General features: G+C 42.7%; 1 protein-coding gene and 3 long non-coding RNA genes across 6 annotated transcripts in view; 2 read left to right on the plus strand and 2 right to left on the minus strand.

Annotated features, from left to right (window-relative positions):
- The first annotated feature begins 2,656 nt into the window (after positions 1-2,656).
- Positions 2,657-5,539, plus strand: LOC140582900 (uncharacterized). The gene is made up of 2 exons (XR_011985709.1): positions 2,657-5,287; positions 5,368-5,539. It is a non-coding gene; the product is annotated as an uncharacterized lncRNA (long non-coding RNA).
- Positions 5,540-6,599: 1,060 nt separating this feature from the next.
- LOC140582833 (uncharacterized) lies at positions 6,600-8,736 on the minus strand. Its single transcript, XR_011985621.1, has 2 exons — positions 8,639-8,736; positions 6,600-7,229 (listed from the first exon to the last, which is right to left on the minus strand). It is a non-coding gene; the product is annotated as an uncharacterized lncRNA (long non-coding RNA).
- A 3-nt stretch (positions 8,737-8,739) lies between these two features.
- Positions 8,740-27,019, minus strand: part of LOC140582834 (uncharacterized) — a 137,630-nt gene continuing 119,350 nt past the window's right edge. Inside the window, exons 3-6 of one of the 2 annotated variants that reach the window (XR_011985623.1) lie at positions 11,135-11,277; positions 10,857-11,010; positions 9,860-10,615; positions 8,740-9,708 (exon numbers count right to left, since the gene is read on the minus strand). This is a non-coding gene — a long non-coding RNA (uncharacterized lncRNA). Of the gene's footprint in view, positions 9,709-9,859; positions 10,616-10,856; positions 11,278-27,019 lie in introns of both variants that reach the window. The other variant, XR_011985622.1, reaches the window with a different exon arrangement.
- Positions 14,017-17,030, plus strand: LOC140582830 (pantothenate kinase 3-like). Of its 2 annotated transcripts, XR_011985607.1 has the most exons (6): positions 14,017-14,225; positions 14,307-14,483; positions 14,794-14,917; positions 15,616-15,741; positions 16,155-16,284; positions 16,365-17,030. XR_011985607.1 is itself a non-coding variant. In XM_072707235.1 (5 exons), the coding sequence occupies exons 1-5, from the start codon at positions 14,044-14,046 to the stop codon at positions 16,203-16,205; spliced, it is 660 nt and encodes a 219-aa protein (XP_072563336.1). In that variant the 5' UTR covers positions 14,017-14,043; the 3' UTR covers positions 16,206-17,030. The 2 variants fall into 2 exon arrangements, 1 of the variants encoding a protein (XP_072563336.1); XM_072707235.1 differs by having other exon boundaries at positions 16,155-17,030.

The following is a 27,019-nucleotide window of genomic DNA, read 5'->3' on the forward strand; positions in this document are numbered from 1 at the left end:
GACGGTTTTAAAACATGAAACCCCGGCATGCCGGGCATCACCTGGCATAATAGTCGCAGAGCTAGCAGTCACATTGACTACATTTTAGCTTCACCCCCCGTTGTTTTTAAAAAGGTGTCCCTCTCCCCACAGTGGCCCACTGACCACTTGGCAGTGGAGGCCACTGTCTCCATAGACGCCCCTGTATATGGGGGCGGCTATTGGAAAATGAACCTGCAGATCCCGGAGGAGAGCGATTTTAGGCACCTTTTTTTAGATCACTTCTCCGAGTGGCAGAAGGACAAACCTACCTTCCCCTCCGTGGCCGAATGGTGGAAGAGTGTGAAGGACAGGATTCTTCTCCATGCAGTACAGCAAGCAGCGCAGGATGGAGAAGTTGTTCTCCATTTTGATGCAGGAGAGAAGGTTGCAGGATGAGTTCCTTAAATCAACATTTAAACATTTCCTCTTGATTTTCTCCTACTCCAGAAAATAATATTAGAGAGGAAAGAGAAATAATGAAAGGATTGACCTGTACACTTTATAACTCTCCTCACCTGATTCTGTTCTACTTTAAGAAAATGCAATGATTGTAGACAATTTAAGTTAATGTTTTGATGATTTATTATTCCACTCAGGGACATTATTCTTCATACGGAGGCCTGGATCGGTCTGATAGACAGAGAACTTGAAGGAACCTGAAAATGGGTGGATGGGACACCACTGACCACAAGGTAAGAGAGGTTATATATGTAACATCATTATAGACATAGAGAAGGAGATGCAGTGATGCTCATGCAGCAGAGTTGTAGTATGCTTCTCCTATTCATTTTGTATTTACATTTATTTATTTAGTAGATGTCTTGTTTAAAGTGACATACAGCTGAGAAAGCAGGGTCGGCCAGTCATCATATTAATTACGGTTAAGGGTCTTGCTGAAAGGACCCAACAGTGAAATCACTAGGCCTAACCCACAGAGCCACACAGCACCCCCTTAAAATGGGTAACATGACCAAAATAATGATAAGCAGCAGTAAATCCCTCAGTAACTTATACAAATATGCAACTGCTGATTTGAGACATTCTTATTTAATAACGTGTGTGTGGTCTTTGGTAAAATGACGAATCACCTTTGTTTGATGATAATGATTATGATTGTTATTAATGTTGTGTATTCTTGTTTGTTGTTCAGTTACTGGAGGGAGGGAGAACCTAATGACATTAATGATGACTGTGCATATAACATGGCAGGAACAAACCCCCGATTGAAGGCAAATCTACACACACATGCACATGCATTTCCATGTATGTAACAGTTCAATTACCCTGTAAACAGTCAGAAGAGTTTGCAAACTACCCCAATGTTTTTGATATAACTCACTTTAGGTTAATAATGGAATAAAATTGATTTGCTGAAAGATTTCCTTTGTGAGTGTGAGAGTCTGAAAGCGAGTGTCATGCCAGATGGGTGAGAGTAGGCAACCCTGAAAATGCCATAATTAGCTCTACACTTATCAATTTCTCTTTTTCTACATTTCTGTTTTTATCCACATATTTGTTTATTTCTGCATTCTGACATTTTATCACTTATTTATTCCTGTGTATGTATATATATATATATATATAGAATTTTATGTGATTTCTATTTCTTAACATGTAAAAAATACATTTCCACATATGAAGAAAATCCACAACTAAACTAAATTTCATGCATTTTTTTCCTTAAGAGATCATTTGAGAAGCTAAACCCAGTTGGATACACAAATCTTGTGGTGTTGTTACTATAATGTACCATTAGATGTCGCTACTTAACAGTGGTACTAGATATAGAGCGAGAGGAAAAGGAGGAGAAGAAGAAAGGTTACTGCAATGTGCACGTGTGTTCTGTTCGAGTGCATCTGGCACATGTTAATTAAACTTAATTAAGAAATCTTACAAGTCTCATTCCTTATACAAGACATAACAAATTGGCGACGAGGATGTTCGCATGAATCTTCGCAGATGGCGTCAGTGAGTGCTCCCTTTCCGACTCCCTTTCTGCCGTGTCCCGGTGAGCCCGTGGTACCGCTTGCAACATGGCTAAAAGTGTTTCGGAACTACTTGCTCGTTATTAATGCTACAGGGGAATCCTGGCCGGAACCTAGGAAAAGGGCTTTACTTCTTCACTGTCTTGGAACTGAAGGTCAGAGACTGTTTTATACCTTACCTGCTACCGGTGACAATCTGGAACATGCCATTAAGGCGCTGGAAGAACATTTTCTGCCAAAAAGAAATGTGGTGGTGGAAAGGCATGCTTTCAGGAAACGTGTGCAAGCTCACGACGAGACAGTTGTGCAATACATTGCTGCTTTAAGGGACTTAGCTACTACTTGCGATACCTTTTCAACCATTGATTTAGAGAGTGCGTATCATCAAGTGCCTCTTCATGAGGACAGCCGTGACCTCACTGCGTTCATTACGCACAAAGGACTCTTCAGGTTCAAACGGGTGCCGTATGGTTTGGCTTTGGCTCCTGCTGCTTTTCAAAAAATGATGGCAATAATCCTGGACGGACTTCAAAATGTTGCAAATTACCTTGATGACATCATAGTCTGGGGACGTACTGTACAGGAGCATGACCTTGCAATACAGAAAGTGCTACAGCGCCTGAGGGATGCTGGACTGCAGCTGAACAACTCAAAATGTCAATTCAGAAAACAGAGCTTGAAGTTTTTGGGCCACAAGGTGACTGCGCAGGGTATTCAGGTGGATCAAGAGCATCTGTCTGCGATACTCGATGCGCCTGTGCCATCTGATGCTGTTCAATTGCGTTCATTGATAGGACTTTTATCTTGGTATAATAAATTCATTCCAAATTTTGCTTCGGTGGTGGTGCCTCTACGTGCATGCCTAAAGGCTGAGAATGGGTTCTGCTGGTCTGAAGATGCGCAAAACAGCTTAACAGAAGTAAAGAAGTTGCTTGTTAATAGTCCTGCTCTCGCACTGTTTCATCCTGAGTGGCAGGTGGTCATTTCCACCGATGCGTCTGCTTATGGACTGGGTGCTGTCTTTTCGCAAATAGTGCGCTCCTGTCCATCAGGATCTATCGCTTTTGCTTCCAGAACACTTTCGACTGCAGAACAGAAATACTCCACTGTGGAAAAGGAGGCCTTGGCTTGTGTGTGGGCAGTCGAGAAGTGGAGGACATACTTATGGGGCCGCAGATTTATTCTACGGACTGATCATCAGGCCCTGACCACACTGCTGACCACAAAAGGAACTGATTGTGCTGGCATGCGAATAGCACGATGGGCCGCTCGATTACTATGTTTTGACTATTCAGTTGAGTACCGGGCTGGATCTGAAAACTACACTGCAGATTGTTTGTCTCGCTTGCCTCTGCCTTTTGTTTCAGATACAACATCAGATGCTGAACCCGAATTTGTCACTCTGGTGTCTACAGCCCTAACTGCTATATCCAAGGAAGAGTTTGCTACTGCCTCTGCATCCTGCCCTGAGCTCTCTGCATTACGCATGCAAATCAGCCGTAGCTGGCCTGCTTCGCTTTCTGCTCTGGATCCTGTTCTGCAACCATACTACAAACTCAGAGCTGAGCTCAGTGTTCAAGCTGACTTTGTCTTCAGGGGTGCTCGTCTGATAGTTCCAGGAGCATTGCGTGATTCTCTGGTTCATATTGCACATGAAGGCCATCAGGGAATAGTGCGAACGAAACAACGCTTGAGAGACATCTACTGGTGGCCAAAAATGGACATAAATGTCATGGACAAAATCGCTGCTTGTCAATTGTGCCTTTCATTGGATAAGACCGCTAAGGTTTCTCAGGTTCCACTGCAGCCTGTGCCATTGCCTTCTGCACCTTGGGAGAAGTTGGCAATTGACATCGTAGGCCCTTTTGAGACAGCTGTCTGGGACTGTCGGTATGCTATTACGCTCACGGACTATTATAGTAAGTGGCCTGAGGTCGCTTTTACTGCATCTATAACTACCAAACAGGTTACTTCATTTCTGACTACTGTCTTCAGTCGGCATGGTAATCCAACGACCATTGTGAGTGATAATGGTCCTCAATTTACTTCACCAGAATTCGCTGCATTCTTGAAGGGAAGAAATATTGCGCATGTTCGAACTGCAAATTACCACCCTTCTGCGAATGGAGCCGTTGAGCGCTTTCATAGAGTGCTTAAGAGTACGATTCAGTCTGCTATTCTCCAGTCCGCCTCGTGGAAGGTAACTGTTACTGACTTCCTACAAGTTTATAGAGCTACACCTCATGCTATCACTGGTGTGTCTCCTTTTGAGTTGCTCCACGGCCGGAAGATGCGTACTAGTTTGGATGTTCTGGCTCCTCCATCTGCTGTTCTTGATCCTTCACAACTTCGGAAGCGTGTACTGGCACGGCAGGAAGACATGAAATTGCGCTTTGATCACTCACGTCATGTTCGTCCTACTTCTTTCAAAAAAGGGGATAGAGTGCGGATTAAAAAACCAATGCATGTGATGAAAGCACACCCAAAGTTCACTCCTCCTGTGGAGGTGAAAGAGAAGGTTGGCTCTTATACTTACCTTTTGGAAGATGGTAAGAAGTGGCATGCCTCCTGTCTGGCTCCTGTGCCAGATGTGGCGTCAAAGGGAACTGGTGACACTGAAACTGAACAAGGGAAGCCTTCTCATGCTTTCTTGTCGGGACACACACACACACACACACAAACACGCTGTGGGCTAAATGTTTAATTTTAAGTAAAAGCTACCAGTGTTTCCAAAACGAACTGCAAATACAGGGTTTCCTTATATATATATATATATACACACAGCATAACAATTCAGTATAGACATTTGCATTATTGCAAACAAGTCTCAAAATGAAGACAAAAATAAATGATGCATAGGCTTATATCTTTGTTGTGGAGGTTCAATGAATCAGCCTCGACATGCACTGCACTTAAAAAGAGAAGGTGAATGTTTATGAACAAAAAATATCCTGCTAGCTCTTTGATTTATAGATTGTCAATATGTTAAGGCGATGTGAAGGGGATATAGGGCTCTTGAATGAACAAACAGGCAACAAACGCTTCATTACAAGTAATAAAAAATAACCAAATGTATCTTGTACTATATTTGCTTTTAATGGCTTATTAGTTCTTTTATTGAAATACAATGTCAACCTTACATGATTTTAGTACAACAGTGTTTCATAATGTACTTTTGTTTGTTTAGTTTAGTCCATCGTCTGTGCTCTAGCTCAGCTGACAGGTGTGTCCACACAGAAAGCAGAGAACTTGTTCCTTGCTGGTCTTCAGCACAGCAGAAGGTAAGAGTTGCAGGAAAACACCTGCAAGGTTAAATGGTGCATGTAACATTGTTAACTGTGTACTTTTTTGTCTGTTCTAGTGAGATTGAAGACTTTGACCAGAGAATAACCTGTCAAATGAAAAAGGACGGTCTGCTGTAGGACTGTACATTTTTATTATTGCTTTTCACTTATCTAAGTGTTTTTTTTCTTTTCTCAAAAGAGAATTTTTACTTTACACAATTTGCAATAAATAATTTATATATAAAGCAAGTACTGACTACCCTCATAGTGTTTTTGCTCTTCACTTATTCTTCACTTTCCACAATAAATGAGTTGCACACAACCGGAAGACAAATTGATCTTGAACTTACCACTGCTAATGCTATCTGCACACCTAATATTTTATTATGTTCTTGTATTGCTTAGATTTGCATTTCTAGTATTTCTTCTGTCATTGTTTCATTCCTTATATAGATCTGAGCTACATACTGTACAATGCACCATTTCAGGTTGACACTGTGATAATTTTGTTTTGCTTACACTATGAAGGTCTTGATAACTTCTCAAAACATAATAAGCACATTTAGGGAGGCCACAGTTCCCCACAGATTAAATACAGCAAAGAAAATGTGAGAGGACCCAAGATTCTAAGAAGCAGTCCGGACGTAGTGAGTCTTTTAAGCATGGACACTTGGTGTAAGACAAAATATATGGGAAATGTATTGTTAGTTAAATATACACAGCATACAAAACACTATGAACAGTATTTAAATATTGAAGACACATAAGGATCAACATCCACTTTTCAGTCTGTTTATTAGGAATATTGCAGTTATTTTAGGTGAATATTTATCTGATTCATTTACTTATATGTATTCCAACAACTAACTATTAGTGGTATTCAATATTTCTGAGCAGAAATTGTAGCATACACTTGCTTAGAATAAGACATTCTACTGCATTCCATTTTTCTACAAATGCATTATTGCCTGCACATAGTTGTGAGTAAAGCAATGATTACCAATTACTGTATGATGATCTGTCAAATATGTAACGTTGTTTTGTAATGTCAAAACATAATCAGGTAGACATTTCACGATAGTCAGTGCATTGCGCAGCGTTCGCAGTCATCAGTGCATTGCGTACAGTATGTGCTCGCCTATCGGCCAGGCAGTCAGTATACAGATCAAGTAGTGACATACATGGAAAACCAGTGTGCGCATGCCTTCGCAGATCGGGCACCAGTGTGCGCATGTGTGGTAGAAAAATGATATAAATCAACCTCTCTGATAACAGAGAGGCACTTAGAATAAAAGTCTGGACCTCTTAGTTTGGTGAGTAAAGAGAATCTCTTTTATTCCAGTGATTTCAGCAAAGTGCTCCCATCACACTCTGGCACTCTTTACCAAGTCACACCCAGCACACAGAGCAACCAGTTGATAAACCATAACTCCCAGGACTGCTAGGTCCTGATTGGTCACAAAACACCAACAAACTCAGCTGAAACGTATAACAAACACAATTCTGCTGCTCCATTGGTTCACCTTGGTAGCAAGGTAAAGTTCACCCATTTTACGCAATTTCGGCTTCTAGACTCTACTTGAGATATGTATATAGATATTAATTAAATGACATTGAATCACTGTTAATGTTTGGGTGTTCCATTGATTAATAATTAACACATTGATGTATTGTCCCTGAATCACTGCAAATACATGGTTAACATATGATTAGTATGATTAACATTAGTATGATTAACATGATTACTTATACATTTCCAATTGCGTAACATAATATATATTGTCTACTGCAACTACTTTATTAAGCTATAATTCTTTGTGCACCAGTTGGGGCGGCTTCGAGTCTCTTCCTGCAGGTGGTTTCTCCCCCTCTTTGCTCCACTGTCTGCCTCTCCAAGGTCCGATCTCTCTTCAGGGTCTGTGGAACCAACTGCAGGCAGCTATCACAAAGTAAGGTCATACAGTATTCAAAACAATCTTTTCTTGCTTAAGGCCTAAGACATAACAGACCCAATATGCCTCCCCTCACAGGCCTACTAATGTCCAGTTTTACTTCCACACATGCGTCCGCAGATCGGACCAGGATCACAGATCGGGCAGCCACAGCCCAGTCTACACGATACGTCAGTGCGTCCGTCATATTGCGAGTGGCAGAAGTGCCATTTAAACTAATACAGGTGGACGTGGAAACCGGGTTTTCTGATGAAAAACAGCATTGTTAACATACAACAGATTTTGGTGAATCGTTTAACTACAATTACTTATATCCGTTTATACACTAATAATGGCAATTATTCAGACAAAAACTTGACCATTGTCTGAAAGTCAAAATAGTAAGACTTCCACTGGAATATGGTGCAGCCTTAGTTTGTGGAAGACAGACACAACTAAAGACATGAGCATAAAATGATGGTTGTCAATTTCAAACTGTGTTTCCTGAATGTGCTTCTTGAGAAAAAACACATCATCTGAACCAATCTCAGCCCGAACAAACTGATCAAAAATACACTGACAGCTTGCCCTAATGTCGACTGTCGGATAACACGCTCAGCTACTTTGACCACCTTGACTGTACCCTCAGAAGGAGTCATCAAACCTCCATTGTTTTTTAATGTGAGCAAGTGGTAGCTTTGATCATATGATGCCGGTACAGCATCTGTTACCAAACTAGCACGGCACACATCACAGGACAGCTTTCTCAAGATCTGTCGAACGACAAACCCTGAGATGTAAACAAGGGCATTTTCCACGATGCCACCTAAGCGTGTTGGTAAGTAGCTATGGTCACACACATTTGCAAGGATGTTTGCAAAAGGAGATCTTCTTCTGCTGCTGCTACTGGTGTAGAAAACATCTCAACAGCAGAAAGGGAGACAGTCTCATCCTGTGCTGCCACGTTTCCAGATGTGCTTGGAGAGGCACCACAACGAACCATGAGACGATGGAAAATGGCCCGGAACCGACTAGCTGAAGGGTTGTAATTCCAGCCCCCGAAAACACACATGCACCACTTTTACAGATCTTTACTCTTTTTCAGATGAATTTCTTGAGAAAGAAAAAAAACTGCACTGCTAGTAACAATTTGGCTTCATAAATTGTACAAAGTAAGAGATTTACATGCATGTCTGTTTGTCCCCACAAAGTTGATCATAGCTGTCAGTCTGAGGATATTATAAAGACAATGCAATTACCATGGTAACACAGGATAGCTGTGACTGGCCACAACTAGGTACCATGGCAAACAAATAGTCTTATGGAAACCTTTATGGAAACAGACAGATATACATACATACATACACACAAAATGGTGTGTGGTTAAATAAATAAACCTAAATTCTAAAATACCTACCCGATGCCCTGATTGAATTAAATAGGAGCTCTAAGTGGTCTTGACTGAAACGATAGGTGCAGATGTATCGCTGACACTGAAGCAGTTCTGGAATCATCAGGGTGTCAATGTTGATGATGAACCCCACAACAGATAGGTACCTTCAAAACAAAATGTTTTGTCAATATTATTACTGTAAACCAAGATACTTCAAGAGAGCGTGATATAAGACAACTAGAAAAAATAAAACAGATATGGCCAAGGTTGAAAATATGAACACCGCCATACATATGGCATACTGTAGGTGTGATGATGCCACACTGCCAGTATGACACCTCCAAGAACTGGAAAAACAAACAAAACAAAACAAAAAAACAGCAGACTGCAACAACATTAGAAGCAGAGAACAGAGCATCATATGAACTAATGATGCAGCATGCAGGAAAAGAAAACAGAGTAGGATTAGTAATGTAATACGAGTCAAAAGTTTAGACAATTATGCTTTATGGAGCTCTTTTTATGACTAAAACTACAACATAACACAGATGGGGTTATGAAGTAAACAAAATAAGTGTACACAAAGTTAAAGAAAAGGAATTCCTTCCAGTAGTCCTAAAAGAGTTCTTATATGTGTTGAGGACTTGTTGGCTGTTTTGAAACATACTTTGTTATAGTTAAAGTTAAATTAAAAAAAAATAAAATAAATTTAAATAAACACGAGTTGCACGCCTAAACTTTTGACTGGTACTGTATGAACATAAATGAAATCATCAATAGCCATCTCTACAATATTCTTTGAATATTTTGGTCAAAAAAAAAAAATCCATTTCTCCCAGCCTTGAAATAACATCATATGAACTTGATGTCATGAACTTATGAACTCCTCATGAAAAGAAAAGCTTCACTATTTCCTAAAACCTCTTTGATCAATGAAGGGGTGTGCCATCTTTCATCACCAAACTCATCAAGTAGTTCCTGCCTCACAACAAAAACTCTACTCTCTCTGCCCAATTCAAACAGCTCAGTGGAGTTTTGAAACCTTTGGCATGGGGATTGCAACTGTTCATGATGTCAAAGAGCCTGTCAATCACCTAAAAGCAAATATATGTATTATAACAGGAGGAATCTGAATCATTAGCATAAATAACATGTTTCCATGTATCATTAGCTAATTACTAAAATATAGCATCAATGTTTTTCACTATTTGCTTCATGGTTATTAAACTTTGCATGTAACATTACCTCAATGAATTCGGCTGCTGCTTCAGTGTTGAAACTGTGAATAGCCGAGGTCCCTCAATGTGCGCTGAGCTACTGTCACAGAGCGACTCAGTGTTTATGCAGCCACGGACACCTTCATTTTCTGTGAATCAAAATTCACATGCTTGTCTGTGATTTTGATGGCAGCATGCAGCCCTTCTTTTGCTTGGACATCATTCAGATTAACTATGTATGTCCAGTTGATCTGGCTAGTGGTGCTGCTTATTGGGCTGCAACATATTTTGTGCCAAGTTCAAGATGTGGCAAGGATCCATCGTCACAAACACCTTTGCACCAGTCACTGGATGTGCAAAAAAAGTTTTTAACGGTTCACCAGGGTTGACCTTCAGCCGGCATCCAAGCTGGTTACACATGCTGACATTGGAGGCATGTCCATCCATTGTAACAGACACCACTGTCATCCCATGCTCATGCAGTTCCTCCAATGCATGAACGAGTAGCACCTTCTGTGTCTCTGGCAACAGGGAGTTGATCAGGTAGTATGCAGTTGGAGCCTTCCAATGGCCTTATAGGCCAACCACCATAAAAACAAGAGCCTGTGTGGCCACATCCATTTCATTCACTCCATCCCCCATATCCACAAAGCCAGACATTTCCTAGGTATGTGGATCATATTGGACATGTTTTTTGATGGTCATGGCATCCAATAGAAGACTCACGCGTCTATATTTAGCCGGATCTTCATCATGTTGAGTCCAGGGTTGGCATCTAAAAGAACTTGGTATAATGAAAAAATCCAGTTTAATCCAAATGCCCAATTCAGGATTTTTTCGACCAATTAATAATCACTGTGGGCGATAACCATAAGCAACAATTTGATCACATGATGAGGATTCACTTAAAATTTATTATGCATCATTATTTATTTATGGTATTGATTAACTACACCACCTTTTACATGTCATGATTAAGGGATAAAAATAAAAGCTTAGAAAGAATACATCAAATGGATGAATACCTTTGCAATGTATGTGGATGTGGGAAATTCAGATGGAGAGACTCTCTGAGATAATTGTAGGCTTTGGGACCATGTAGGTGGAGACTGAGGGCAAACTCTTTCTGATCTTTTGTATACTCATGGCTCTGTTTGGACAGGAGATGCACTGGAAGAGCTAAAATTCAGTTAGCACACACAAATTAGAAACTCCCTTTGAAATAATAATTAGGATGGCTTTTGGAATTTTACCCTTAAGTACATACCGCTTTCTCCATATTTGTATTTTATTTCTATTCTACCTGAGTATAAATCCAGCCTCTCTTTCAGCCCTTCATTAATGAGGTTCTTCTCCCTCAAATTTTGCAGAAGACCACATACTCTGTTCTTTGCTCTCCGTTCTCGATCCTTAGCGTTTCTCTTTTCTCTTTCCATGCTCTCCACCCTAGATAAGATTTCATTGAGTCTAGTCCTTAGATTTTCAAGAGATGTAGGCAGCGCATAGGAATGGTCCTAGTAGACACAAGGAGTCAAGTTTATATCACATCAGTCAATTCATAGTTAGTATAACGTGCTGTCTGCTGGTCTGTATTTGTAATCACGTCAACCCAATATAAGGAAATCATGAGTGGATACACTGTACAATGTGTTGGTGGTTGTCTGTCAGTTTAGGGAAATTAATGTGGAATAGGTTACTATAAAATAAAAGATCCACTCCCGACGCACATTATATAGGGTACGATATAAGTGCAGCTTCACTAAGCACATCAAACTGCAGTCTGACCAGGTGAACACACAGTTCACATTAACGTGTGAATTATTGCCGTCTTTTTATGTCCGCATTCGCGTGCATTGCCTAACATTGCCAGTCTGCAGGCGTGAAACGATCTGCTTCTAGACGAAAGGACGCTTCGGCCATGACGGCCTTCCATAACCTCCGCCCCCGATGACGTATTTTTCCCGTCTACGTTGCAGTGAGGTTGTTAACATAACATATGTTCTAGAACCCGGGCAGACGATTCTCATTTCCTTTTAGTAGTTCCTGGAGGAAGCAGCAAGTGATAGCGATGGCCAGTTTATTTCGTTATTTCCAGCCGCGCCATTTGCTCTGCGCAACCGGAGTGGTGCTTGCGGCAGCCGGTACAGCGTACCTTGTGCGGCGACTCAGTAAAAGGGTGGAGCTACAGGAAGGTACCTTGATACTTATAGTCTATATGTGTAATATACAGTGGTACCTCGGTTTTCGAACTTAATCCGTTCCGGACTCCGGATCGAATCCTAAAAAGTTCGAGTTCTGATCGAATTTTTCCCATAAGAAATAATGGAAAACCAATTAATTGGTTCCCGTATTTTTTTTTAGCTTTTAAACACAAAATGAACAGGATAAAACAAGAAGAGCATTTTTTTCTTAATGGCTTCCAAAACGATAAAGATCTTATCCCAACATTACCCCTGTCCTGCCCCGATCGTCCGCTCCTTCCGTGTGCCACGCCCCCTCGTTAACCTCGTGTGGGATCCCCATGTGATCAGCTGTTTCTGATTGTTGTCATTAGTCCTCTGTGTTAAGTCCGCGTTTCAGTTTGTTTCCCCAGTCCGGTCATTGGGTGCGTTCGACTGGCTTACAGCGCTGGCTTAAAGCAACGTATTCGGATCCTGACGTAATGCATTGCGACCTCTCACCCGGCTGCACAAACTGGAACCGCCTCCGTGACGACACACCTGTGCCCTTATTGGCTGGAGAGTTTAGTTACACGCATGCCGTTTGTATCTCAGGCAGTTCCAATGCGTAATCTGCTATTTCTCCCGAATATCACGTAAAGCTGTGAGAACTGGTTTTCAGTTAATTTACCTGGTAAAATAAAGTTTAAATAAATGACATGAATTCTCTAATAATACACGTAAGTTAGTGGTTTATTTATTGTTAGTTACTGTAATGTTGCGCTGCTTTATTTGGTTAATCGTCCAGTCTGTGAAGAAGGCATTCAAGTAAGAATTGCATTGTGGTATGACTCATTTCCTGGCATGTACAATTTATATTAGGTCAGCGTTCACGGTTCGACTTCTGATATTCAGATAGTCAGATATTTAAGTTCTAGGTCAAACTGGTTTGTTCGACTTTCAAGAAATTCAAGTTTTAGTGAGTTCGAGAACTGAGGTACTACTATATATACATTTCGCATTAGATTAAAAAAAAAACCACATTTTTACACACGTATGCCCTATATCCTTGAAAGAGTAATAAATAGTATGTCCACAGATCAACACTTAAAACAATAATAATTTGTTTTGATTAAATATATGTTTAGTAACATATCACTTACACTTAACAATGGCAGTGCCCAGGGAACCAGAGGAGCCGACCAAACCCTGCACATCGCCCATCCCTGCCGGACACACAGCGGAGCCGCCAAGGTTGAACAAGCCACGTAAGTGTCCCCACCACTCCCATCCAAAGGCCTTTCTCATGTTATTTCCCAGGTTTCCCATTTTTATGTAATGTAAGAGATGCTGGTCCGGACCAATAAGTAGATAAGTAAGCTATCCAATGGATGGATGGATAAATTCTTTGATCGTCTTTAGTTATTCTGGTAGTAATTGTTGATCTTCAGATTTATGAATATCAAACAGGAAAGTAATTACTTCCCTTTTTTTCCTTGCTAAAGCCTTTCCCTGGTTCGGAATGGACATTGGTGGGACCCTTGCGAAACTAGTCTACTTCGAACCAAAGGACATCACAACAGAGGAGGAACAGGAAGAAACGGAAAACCTTAGAAACATCCGCTCCTGTTTGACCTCTAATGTGGCTTATGGCTCTACCGGCATCCGGGATGTCCACCTGGAAATGAAGGGTCTGGAGCTGTGTGGCCGAATGGGGAACCTGCATTTCATTCGTTTCCCCACCCAAGACCTCCCTGCCTTTCTGCGAATGACCCGTGACAAGCAGTTCTCCAGGCTCCATAAAACACTCTGTGCCACGGGTGGTGGGGCCTACAAGTTTGAGGCTGATTTCCAAACGGTGAGTTCAGCTGATGTTTCTGACTCAGATTTTTACAATGTAATGCGATTCACTTTGTCTTTGAAAAGGGGAAATTTCCAGAGGAAATCACAAATCCTATTATCAGTTTTGTTTTCCCCGTAATCCCTTCAGATTGCTGGTCTACAGCTTGTGAAACTGGATGAGTTGGATTGTGTCATCCGTGGGGCCCTGTACATGAACTCCAGTGGACCCTCCGAGTGTTTCTACTTGGAAAATCCAACTCATCCAGAGCAGTGCTTCCTCAAACCTTACCCACTGGAGAACCCTTACCCATTCCTTCTTGTCAACATCGGGTCTGGGGTCAGCATTCTCGCAGTCCATTCCAGAGATAATTTCAAACGTGTCTCTGGAACAAGGTGAGCTAGGCTCTGATGATAATTTTTATATCTTCTAAAGCTAACATTGATATAACAGTTTGATTAATGTCTGGCTTTCAGTCTCGGTGGAGGGACTTTCCTTGGGCTGTGCTGTCTGCTGACGGGTTGCTCCACGTTTGAGGAAGCACTGGAGATGGCCTCACGTGGGGAGAGCACACAAGTAGACAAACTTGTGCGGGACATATATGGGGGCGACTATGAGAGGTTTGGTCTCCCAGGCTGGATTGTGGCCTCCAGGTAGGATGTGGTCATATAATATAGTGTAAGTCAGCCTAGAATGACCTGCAACCCCGGCCCTGATACAAGGCTTAAAATTGTGCTCAAGCAATGTAATACTGTAAGAAGTCACAAGAGCAAGGAAGGATGCCTGGAGGTGCTGGGTGCTGAGTAATCTGAAAAGCAGCTGTCGTTCAGTAACCCTCAGTCATATTTAAACCTAGATGTATTAGCAATAACCTGCATGATACCTGATGCTGCAGGATTAACCAAGACATGTCAGAGAAGAAAAAAATAGGGTTTATTTATTGCTGTGTACTCTTTGTTTCAGTTTTGGAAACATGATTTATAAAGAGCAGCGCGATTCAGTGTCCAAAGAAGACCTGGCCAGGGCAGCATTAGTTACCATCACGAATAACATCGGCTCCATCAGCAGGATGTGTGCCTTGAATGAGGTAAGCCTTTGTCACAGCTTACACACTAGGGTGGGGTGAAAAAAACAAAATTTCCAATAGCAATTTCCTATAGTGCGGAAAAGTTGTCACTGGACCTCGTTATGAAACGTCGAAAATCGATGAGTATAGATAATGGATAATGTATACTGCCCATTGATGTGACAGGTGAAAACTTCGATCGCGTTGCGGAACCTGAAAATATTAACCTATTTCAAAGTTATTTGGCACGTTTCATAACGAGGTCCAGTGACAACTTTTCCGCACTATTGGAAATTGCTATTGGAAATTTTGATTTTTTCACCGCACCCTATTACACACACCGTGCCTGTGTACTCTGTTCACATATGATTCACATACGTGATACAGAGTGGGATGAACCGCATTACTAAAGAAATTTCCCACTATGTAGAGCAAAACCATACCTCCAGAACAAAGACTTCTGGCTTATCCCTACTAAACAGCCCTGCTCTCTGTTTTGTTAAGATATTAAAAATTTCTTACTGTGTTTTTGTGTCTAGCAAGTCTCATAAGGCAGTTTCTCTGTAATGTCTCCCATGATGCAAAACCCAAATTCCAGTAGTAGTAAAGGCCTTTCCTTCATGCTGTTCAGTGACCACTGGGGCAAGAAGTATATTTTTGTTTTAAAATGGGGAATTTGTTTAAAACTGCTTGCTAGCTGCTTTCTTTATTCTCTGAAGAACATCGAGAGAGTGGTGTTCGTGGGCAACTTCCTGAGGGGTAACATGCTGTCCATGAAGTTGCTGGCCTACTCTATGGAGTACTGGTCTGCTGGACGATTGAAAGCACTGTTTCTTCAGCATGAGGTATGAGTCATTTTAACCTCAAGCCTCCCTTAATGTTTTGTAATAGCCAGAGGTGGAAATTTCAGGTCCAGAAAGTAAAAATCCAGACCTGGATTTTGTTTCAACCAACCAATTGTGTATGAAGAGTCAATGTCACAGAGTATTCAGCTGGTTGGTTGAAACAAAATCATGGTCTGGATTTATACTTTCTGGATCTGAAATTTCCACCTTTGGTAATAGCTAATTAATGTTAATGGCCGCTAGCTTATGAACTTTTTGTATATGCTGCTAAAGAATCAGCCATTTTGTTGATGCACAGTTTTTCATTTCGTTGTTCATGTTTTTTTCCCTCATTAAGCAGTTATTTGCTTGGAGCACCACATAATGAATGTATACTGTTTATAATGTGTATAATGGTTTTTATTTTTTTACAGGGCTACTTTGGAGCTGTTGGGTCACTTCTGGAGCTGTTAAAATCCTCCTAAGCCCAGAAGTATAAATGACCAGAGTGATATTCTACCGCCCTCCTGTACCTCTGCAACTCCATGTTTGCCATGTGGCCAGGTAGTGTATTCTAGTGTCTAATTCAGTTAATGTGTATTCTGTTTTTATTTTTGTCTTCTAAGCTTTTCTTTCTAACGTAGGTCCATCCATCCATCCATTAACTTCCGCTTATCCGGAGTTCGGGTCACGGGGGTAGCAGCTTCAGGAGAGATACCCAGACCTCCCTCTCCCTCTAAGGCGTTCCCAGGCCAACCGAGAGATATAATTCCTCCAGCATGTCCTGGGTCTGCCCCGGGGCCTGTAGGACATGCACGGAAAACCTCTCCGGGTAGCCGCCCAGGAGGCATCCGCACCAGATGTCCAAACCACCTCAACTGGCTCCTTTCGACGTGGCGTGACGTGGTCTCGGACTTAGAGGTGCTAATCCTCATCCCCGCCGGTGTGACCTCACCAAACTCCTCCCACGCCCGGCTACCAGGCGCTGGCAAACGGGCCCCTCCCCCATGCCGGGCTCCAGGGTGGGGCCCCAGTGACCCTAGTCTGGGCAAGGGAAACGAGACCTTGATAGAATTCTTTGTCATAAGGGTTTTTTTGGATTGCTCTTTGTCTGGCCCCTCCCCTGGGTCCTTTTTGCCTTGGGAGACCCTACCAGGGGCTATTGCCCCCGACAACATAGCCCCCAGGGTCACTGAGGCACGCAAACCCCTCCCCCATGATAAGGTGGCAATCCAAGGAGGAACGTAGGTAATGGAGAAAAAGAGAAACAGACCCAAGAAGTTATTTCATAATAAAAACCTTTAAAAATATTTATGAGAGTGTGTTTTACCACTTTTCTAAATGTTTAGTGTCAATAGTAAATTCCATGGTGTGCAAAAAGCTAAAAGCACATGCATTTACACATAGTAGTAATTTGAATGATTTGTTTCTGAATCTATGTTTTTTTTCTATTATAGAAATTACAGCATGGAAATAATTGCACTGTGTTGTGAATGAAATGAAATGTAATGAAAATTTCTGTTTAAATCAGTACCATGATCGTCCTGTTACATGGAAACTACATGAAATACTATTTTAAAATCAAGCAAGGCCTAAACTGAAAGTCAAAACTGCAGGAGAGCCAACAGGGTCATGCAGATTGGGACTGGAGTGGTGCCGAGGTGTTGACAAGCATAGTGGATAAAAATGGCATGTATGGCAGTACCAGCAGCCATAGTTTCAGTGTGTAATATGTTAAGTTGTGGATAGGCTAAGTTGAAGTAATAGGTATCCAGTTCAGATGTGAAGACTGAGCCTGATTCAGTATCCCGAACATAGGCCGGTAAACCATTCTATAATATAGGGGCCCTGTAGCATGATGCTTTGCCACCAAATGTCACATTATTTATATGTGGAACAACAAGAAAGGATGTTGTTTGACTTTGCAAAACGTCAGGGTTTGCGGGTCTCTGGATCCTGGTTCCAGCACCCTCAGCTGCATCGTCAGACTGGGTACCCCTATGCTGGTGGTGCAGTGAAGGAGATTGATCACATCCTTGTGGGCAGACACTAGAGGTTCCTACAGAACTGCAGGGTCTACTTAAGTAGCCAGTTGATGAATTCTGAGGACAAACCTGTTGCTACTGAGAGGGCTCAGCTTAGGTCCAGTAGGCTACCACGTACTAGGAGAATGAGGCTGGAACTGGCCAGACTCTGAGATTAGGCTGCTTCTAATGAGTTTGCATGCAGCTTGTCTGAGGAAATTACAGACTTTGGTGTGGCTGCTGAAGCTCACGTTATGTGGGAGATCTTTCGCGATAAGATCCTGAAGGTTGTGGAGGGTTGTGTTGGTGTTGCCAGTATTTCTAGAAGGAGGTGCTTTATCTCTCAGGGCACCCTGGATATTATATAGAGGAGTCGCAACACGCAGCTTGATGGCAACTCTGGTTTTTACTGATGTTAAGACTGAAAGATGCGCTAGGGGTGTTTACTAACATGTATGCAACATGGTCATGGTCTGGACATGTGACAAAATGAGAATCAATACAGAAGATCTCATTGTCCTTATCCCTGTCCAAAAGAATTTGGATTTGATAACTCCCAGGAATTATCCTAGAAGAAGTATACTAGTAAAAGTAATAAGCCTATACATTTACAAACAGCCTGGTCTGGTCCAGCAGTCTGGTGTTATTCCTGCCCTCTCAGTCCCCCCAGCTCCAACAGCCTTCAGAAATAAATATTTGCCTATCAGGCTAATATCTGTATTGATGATATAGTAGTTCTTAAAGTACAGCCTAATTTATAACTCACCTCTTGGTTCTGCGCTCTGTTCTCATCCTGCCATCTCCCTGCTGCCTGCACACTGTCCTGATCCTGCCATCTTCCTGCTCCTGTGCCTCTCCTGCCTTCTGCTGACCACCACTTTCCTTAATTCATACACATTAAGTTTGCAAAACTGCGCCTATACTTTTAGTGTAATGTTCTGTAGCTACTTACTCTTCTTTTACCACCAAAAAACGTGTCTGATGTCTCCATCTTTCCTTGTCCTCATAGTGTGTCTGTGAATAAAATCTAATCTATGTTTAACAAAACAGTATCTGGGCTATGAGATGAAGCTTCTAAAAATATCTATAAATATGAAATTTTGGAATACAGAATCAATACCACTATTAAAATACCACTGTTAAAATTCAAATAATAGGGCTTATTATTTGCTAGCTAGTTTCTTTTACGTTGCCCCTATAGGTTTCATTTACAGTATAGTAATGTTTTTTCAGAGCATAACGTTAGACCTTCTTATGCGTTACCATTAGCTTAATAACAAACCACACAGGCTAAGTGGTGAATTAATTTCAGAAAGACACAATTTATTCGTGATAAAATGAGAATGAAAACATAGGGAATTCATCTCCTTGGAAAATGACCATGATCGATTTTACCTCAACAAATAGGCCTGGTTTAAATAGAGAACTTAGCTCATCTTGCTAGTTAACGTAACTAAAGTTGACTGTACCGGTGTTCTGTCGAGTTGAGCTACTTTGTCGAGGTAAGCTATGGTTAGGGCTATCGATTAGCACTACGGTAGCTTACCTCGACAAAGTAGCTCAACTCGACAGAACACCGGCCTCAGAAGGACAATGGTAAGTAATTCAACTTATAAAGATGTCAGCTTGCATTAGTAGATGAAACACTTAAACGAATAAATGAAGGTTGTAAAAACACATTTTCAACAGGATAGTCTTCTGTTGGCTACTTACATTTACCAACACACGACAAACAGTACCATGACAGACAAAAACAATGAACAGGTCACTCAATGAGAATGAATGATGCAACCGATTGGCTGCTTCTAGAGCCGAGGTGGGTAAAATAGTACGGTCCACATTAGGGGTGTCTGAAATAGTTTTACATAAACTTTTCCTACCAGGTGAGATTATCTTTTTTTTTTTTACAACAAAAGAAAAATGTTAAGACCCCCCCCCCCCCCAAACTGCTATTTTTGTCTGTTTGGGGAGGTCTGGGATTTGATCGGGGGGTACAGTACCTCCTGTAATTCGAACCATAAACAAGACCCTGAGATACAGTACTTAAACTCTTCCACTTGGGGGAGGACCCCATCTCCGACCCGGAGAGACCATTCTACCCTTTACTGTGGTAGAAAAATTATAAATCAAGCACTTAGAATAAAAGTCTGGACGTCTTAGTTTGGTGAGTAAAGAAAATCTCTTTTATTTCAGCAAGTTCAGCAAAGTGCTCCCATCACACTCTGGCCCTTGGTACCAAGTCACCCCCGGCACACAGAGCAACCAGTAGATAAACCATAACTCCCAGGACTTCTAAGTCCTGATTGGTCATGAAACATCAACAAACTTAGCTGAAACGTATAACAAACACAATTCTCCTGCTCCATTGGTTCACCTTGATAGCAAGGTAAAGTTCACCCATTGTACGCAACTTACTGGAGACAGCCTCGGCTTCTAGACTCTACATGAGATATGTATATAGATATTAATTATATGACATTGAATCACTGTTAATGTTTGGGTGTTCCATTGATTAATGATTAACACATTGACGTATTGTCCCTGAATCGCTGAAAATACATGGTTAACATATGATTAGTATGATTAACATAAGTATGATTAACATGATGCAATCAATTGCGTAACATATTATATTGACTACTACAACTACTTTAATAAGCTATAACTCTTTGTGCACCAGTTGGGGCGGCTTCGAGTCTCTTCCTGCAAGTGGTTTCTCCCCCCCTTTGCTCCACTGTCTGCCTCTCCAAGGTCCGAGCTTCTGCGGAGCCAACAGCAGGCAGCTGTCACAAAGCGAGGTCACACAGTATTCAAAATAATCTCTTCTGGCCTAAGGCCTAAGACATAACAGACCCAATATGCCTCCCCTCCCGGGCCTACTAATGTCCAATTTTGCTTCCACATTACGAGAGCCCAACCTTCACTGGGAACACGTCAGACTTATTACCAGCAATGCGGACCAAGCATCTGCTCCATTCAAACAGGGACCGAATCGTCCACCATAGTGGACCATGAACCACATACTCCTAAAGCACCTCCCACAGGGCACCTCGGGGAACCCGGTCGTAAGCCTTTTCCACGTCCACAAAACACATGTAGACTGGACAGGCAAACTCCCATTTGCCTCTCCTGGAGCCGACACCTTATCGTGGTGGAGGGCTTTGCGTGTTCCAGTGATCCCAGGAGCTAAGTTGTCTGGGGTTTTATGCCCCTGGTAGGGTCACCCAAGGCAAACAGGTCCTGGGTGAGGAACCAGACGAGATCCCTAATGATGAGAAATATATTGGATCCACGGCTTCCGTTGCCTGGACGCAGGCCACTGGGCCCCCCCCCCTGGAGCCAGGCCTGGGAATCACGATTTGAAACAACGCGATTAGCAAGTCGCAAAAATTGCGATTTAGGATATACATTATACAGCACGGCGGACCCAGGTTTTAAAACTGCTGTGAGAACTGAGAATAGTTTTACAAATTCATGCTGTGCTCCCTGCCTGACAGTCATTCTCACCAATCACACGCGCCTTGCTTCTCGCATGCCATGCACCAATCAGAAGTGGCCCAAGAAGGCGTATAGGCCCACAAACAGCAAACACGTGAAACCCAAGGAAAATGTTACGTTCGCGGTAGTGGTGTGCGATACTACAAGATTTGGTATCGATGCGATACCAAGTAAATACAAGGAAAGTATCGCCGATACGATACCGATATCGATACTTCTTAATAATTAAGGTGGATGCATCATCAAATTGCTAAAACTGAATTAATTTTCATTACCTTTCGGTGTTTTTGTGATTTTTTTTTTATTAATTAGGTAAAACCCAGGACAGAATTTGGGCAAAGTTTATATGTACATAAATACTACAGCGCGGAGGTACCGGCCGGTAGCGCGGCATGTTGGACTGATGCCAGCTTGTAAATAGTTCTCAGTAATCCCTTGTGTGATTATAAATGTGCTGTGTGTTATGTCATGTATAGCGGTTAATGTTTATTGTTGTATGTAGTGTGTGTGTGTGTGTATGTGTATGTATGTGTGCGTGCGCCAACCATGTGTATGAGTAGTAAACGGGGCGACGTGCACGGTGAGCAGTGCCGGTGTGTGCGTTGTAGTAGTGCGGGTGTAATAAACGCCATCTGATGATTAAACCCCGAACTATCCCTGCTGTTTAATTATTGCGAGCATGACTCAGCCACCCACTATTATAATACTTCATTATAAATATTATAGTGTGTGTCCGCCCGCCTGCGCCTGTTTGCTAGCCTGGCCCGCTGAGTCACGTGACAGCCGGGAGCGGCAATTGAGAGCAGCAGCGCTAAAACAGACAGCCGCAGTGCATTCGGGAGAGAGATTGAAATTGAAGTATCGATCTCATTGAACTGGTATCGATCAATATCAATACCAACATTATTATCCATATTATCGATACTTGGATCGATCCGCCCACCACTACAGGAGTCTGCATTTGGTCCACCCTCTCAGTTCACTGGTTTATTCTGGCTGTATACAGTTGTGAACATGCAAAGGGGATATAGTCAGAGGCACCACACCACCTTCAAAGCGCAAATATGCCTCTCAGTATAAACATTCAACATGACATTAAGGGTGCTTTCACACCTGCCTCATTTAGTTCGGTTGAATCGCACTAGAGTTCGTTTTCCTACTCGGTGCGGTTCGTTTGGGCAGGTGTGAATGTAACAATTGCACCCGAGTGCGCACCAAAAGCGGACCAAAAAAGCGTACCGAGACCTCCTTGAAGAGGTGGTCTCGGTACGCTTTCAAACGAACACTGGAGCGGTTCGTTTGTGGTGAGAACATGATCCGAACTCGAACAGACCCAACTGCAAAAAGTACTGCGCCTTTTTGGACTAATCCAGCACAGCATAGTGTAACGAGCTAAATATCAGGGTTAACCCCGTGACGTGGGAGGAGTGGGCGTGTGTGCACGCACAGCCGGACGGAGACGTAGGTGACGCGAGGAGGGGGCGTGACAGACCGGAGAGAGCAAGGGAAGAGAAGGAGACGTACCTTGTTGTTCTGTGTACTACTACCGACCGCTAATAAAGTACCAAGTCCTGTCTACCTGCCCTGGTTACTGTGTGTCTGTGCGTGGAGTCGACCGCAGGCACACCTGTGGACGAGCAGGGTAACCCTCAGACGAAATCCTCCGAGGCTGCACTCATCGCTTCCAACCAAAAACCCAGCTCATCATAGTGGCGCCCGAACAGGGACTCTTGGATGGACACGGACTCTGAGAGTACTTTGGCAAGTTGCCGATAATTTTTCTTTTTTTCCCCCCCTTAATTCCACAGCGCAGCCCGAGATATATATATTATTTTTTATGGGTGAAGGGACATTGCCGTTGTTAATAATGCGTTGCTGCTTTTCGCGCCACACGGCTTAGAGCCTTGGCATAAAGGCAACGTTTTTTTTCCCCATCTGGGATACGTTTTAGAATGGCGTTTATGCTTATTCTATTTTTCTCTTTTCTTCTTTTTCCCTTTTTACTTGGTTGGTCGGATTGTTTTTTTGTTTGGACTGCCTGGGACGTGACTAGTTTCTGTGCGGGCTCATGCTCAGTTTTGGTTTAGCGCCATTTTGCCGTGCTATGCGCGCGTGCCGCCATTAAGCGGTCTAAGTGATTTTCCGCCATCTTGGGTGTCCCCAGTGAAGATCTGCTGGTGTGCAGAAGTTTTACCGTCGGCTATTGCCGGTGCGGAGAATGTTTTTCTCTGGACTCTTAAATGGACGGTGAATGCCGCTAAATGGCAGTTTGTGTTGCGGGAAATGTTTTCTTTTTTAGTTTTTTTTTGGTTTCATTGTACTTTTGGAATAATGGTGTGCTCAAGTGTTTGCTTGCATGGCTTGATTCTCTATTAGCATGTGTCGTTTAACGGTGCGCAAGTGAATGTGTTCTGTGCTTGTACCCTATCTTCTAGATCTGTATTTGCTTGTGCTGCAGTATGTTGGTTCCTACCAGTGTGTGTTCACTGTAGGCCGGCCATGGATAGCCAGTTTTTCTCCTGTGAGGGCGCGGTGACCCGCCCCAAGGTTCCAGCCCGGGCAATGTGTCGTCCACGCCGGCCCCAGTCTGTTCTGTTGGCTCGGCGCACGATTTGACTGAGGTTTGCAGGGCACTTTCGACGCTAGTTCATGGCCCTTCTCTTGCCCCTAAAGTTTTCTCCTCCACGGTTGGCATGTCACCTGAGGAATTGCTCGACTCGGTGTCCGTGTATAAAGACGCGCTGCGACTGTCGGACACACAAATTTTGGCCGAACTACCTAGGTATGTGGCGGGGGATGCCAAGGCATGGTTCCTAGTCTTGGCCCCTAGTTTGCGTTCATGGGAACATTTTAGGGAACTATTTAGGGCTGCGTTCTTTCCAGCCGATAGCCAGGAGTTAATTCTGAAAAGTATTTGACTAGTTTCTGTGCGGGCTCATGTTCAGTTTTGGTTTAGCGCCATTTTGCCGTGCTATGCGCGCGTGCCGCCATTAAGCGGTCTAAGTGATTTTCCGCCATCTTGGGTGTCCCCAGTGAAGATCTGCTGGTGTGCAGAAGTTTTACCGTCGGCTATTGCCGGTGCGGAGAATGTTTTTCTCTGGACTCTTAAATGGACGGTGAATGCCGCTAAATGGCTCGACTCGGTGTCGGTGTATAAAGACGCGCTGCGACTGTCGGACACACAAATTTTGGCCGAACTACCTAGGTATGTGGCGGGGGATGCCAAGGCATGGTTCCTAGTCTTGGCCCCTAGTTTGCATTCATGGGAACATTTTAGGGAACTATTTAGGGCTGCGTTCTTACCAGCCGATAGCCAGGAGTTAATTCTGAAAAGTATTTTAAGCAGAGTTCAATTGGCGGGCGAACCGCTCCCCACGTTTGTGGCCTGGATGGTGGGCGAATTCCGGAAACTGCGTTACCCACCCCCAGAAGCAGAACAGATTGAACTCATTCTGAGGCATGCTTCTGAGGCATATAAGGTGGCTCTCTTTAGTGCCCAGGGGCCTCATGTATAACAACGTGCGTAGAATTCACACTAAAACATGGCGTACGGACAAAACTAGGAATGTGCGTAAGCAAGAAAAAATCCAGATGCATAAAACTGTGCGTAAGCACAGATCTACGCACATTCCCTTTATAAATCCCAATGAGCGTGAAATTTTACGTACGTGAACGAGCCCACAGCCACTCCCCCGACCCGCCCATATTTATGTATATTTGCATATGTAAATCTGTATAAATGCCCGCTTTGTTCTATGTTTTTCTTAAACAACAATGGACAAACCACGAGGGAAAAAGTATTTCTGCGAGTGTGAAGTGGAGGTCATGTTAACAGAAATCGAGAAAAGAAAAGTGATATTATTTGGTGGTATAAGTGGCATCAGCAATAAACGAAAGTTGACGGAGTGGCACAGCGTGGCGGAGTCAGTTAAAAGTGTTGGTTCCAAAATTCGCACGGTGGCCGAAATTAAAAAGAAGTGGTCGGACATTAAAATCGACGTGAAAAAACGAGCGGCCGCTTACCGTAAGAGTCTTAACAGCACAGGTGGAGGTAGCGGAATTCCCGGTCTCACACCCTTTGAGCAACTAGTTGCTGCGATGATTGGGGACACACTTTTATCGGGTGAGGGGGACGCTGATGTCATCGCGGGTGAGTTTTTCTTGTACCATACTTCTTTGAATTACTTGCATGTTTATGAATAACACGTAGGGCGCAGATGCGGTGTTACTTTCGTTTATTCTGTTTGTTTATTCTTACAGACAACAGTACAAGAGGTGCCTGCAATGCATTAATAGAGTACATTAATAGAGGGAAAGTTCCTTTCTATTTACATAAGCAAATTCGTTCTCTGAAGGTGACTTAATAGCAATGTGCGCGCAGTCGATAGCTTCGTCTACGTTGGGAAAACCGGACATCGCTGCAAATTGCACTTTAATATTTGCCTGTTCAACCACAGTGTAAGGAAATTTTATATATCTGGGCAAGGGCGTAACTTTGGCTGGAACATTGGGGGGGGGGTGGAAGTCTCCACCCATGACAGGGGAAACATGATTATTGGGGGGAGGTGGTCATGACCCCCCTGGAAATTACGCCCATGTATCTGGGTGACAAGCAGATTTTGCCGTCCCATACAACACCGGCATGGCGCGACTCAGTGTTGACTGAGAAATACCCGATCAGTCCGCAAGTTCTCGCTGAAAAGCACCTGTGGCTAAGAACCCGCGAGTGGACAGAACTTGTAAAGGAACAGGTAGCCTATAGCGCAATTCCTCATCGTCTGCTTTTGTAATGCTGGCCCCAGTTTAGCACACAGCTCCAAAAGGATTGCTCTTGGAAATCTGAATCGACTTAGAAGCCAGTCATCATCATGGGCCAGGAAATCAGTATATGATCCCTGAATACAAGCTCTGAATACAAGCTTGAGGAATGTTTACACTAGGGACTGGGGGGGCAGGGAGGTCAGTTATGAATTTATGTGGGGAGAGACGGAAAGCCCAAATAAATATTAAAAGTAGACAATGTAAAAGGCCTACCATTAGTGGTCTGTATTTGAATGCTAGGAGTATTTGAAACAAAATTAATGACTTAGAGGCTTTAATTTCTTCAGACAATTACGACATTATAGGAATAACTGAAACATGGATGAGTGACAATGATGGTGATGAATATAATATGGATGGTTATACGTTGTTCCGTAGAGACCGGATAGGCAAGAAGGGAGGTGGTGTTGCAGTATACGTAAAAGAAAACTTGCAGGCAAGGGAACTCACTGATAAAAATAAAAATTCAGAAGCTGTATGGATCAAACTTGATGCTAAAGATTCAAATGGCCTAATTGTCGGGGTTTGTTATAGGGCACCTAATGTAGCTGTAGAGGAAAGCAGAATATTATATGATGATATCAGGATTATGAGTAATAAAAATGATGTGGTGGTTATGGGTGATTTTAATTTACCTGGGATACAGTGGGACACAGTCTCTGGCTCTTCTGTAAATGAACTTGAGATGGTGGAATTAGTACAGGATTGTTTTTTTACTCAGTTTGTTAATACTCCTACCAGGGGAGAAGCCCTTCTTGATCTCGTTTTTTGTAATAACCAGGATAGGATTGGAAAATTAGAGGTTTTAGACCCATTGTACGGTAGTGATCATAACATGGTTAAATTCGAGGTTAATTTTAGTGTCCGAAGAGCAAAGTCTAAATTAAAAGTATACAATGTTAGGAAGGCTAACTTTAATGGTATGAGACGGAAATTAGAAACTGTAAACTGGACAG

The sequence above is a fragment of the Paramormyrops kingsleyae genome, chromosome 25 (genome assembly GCF_048594095.1).
Source record: "Paramormyrops kingsleyae isolate MSU_618 chromosome 25, PKINGS_0.4, whole genome shotgun sequence".
NCBI classification, from domain to species: Eukaryota; Metazoa; Chordata; class Actinopteri; order Osteoglossiformes; family Mormyridae; genus Paramormyrops; species Paramormyrops kingsleyae.

Bases quoted from the DNA above. Each gene is read 5' to 3' on its own strand.
- LOC140582830 (XM_072707235.1), top strand. From the start codon at position 14,044: ATGAACTCCAGTGGACCCTCCGAGTGTTTCTACTTGGAAAATCCAACT. The intron at 14,226-14,306 runs GTGAGCTAGGCT...TCTGGCTTTCAG, and splicing joins AAACGTGTCTCTGGAACAAG to TCTCGGTGGAGGGACTTTCC. The intron at 14,918-15,615 runs GTAAGCCTTTGT...TATTCTCTGAAG, and splicing joins GGATGTGTGCCTTGAATGAG to AACATCGAGAGAGTGGTGTT.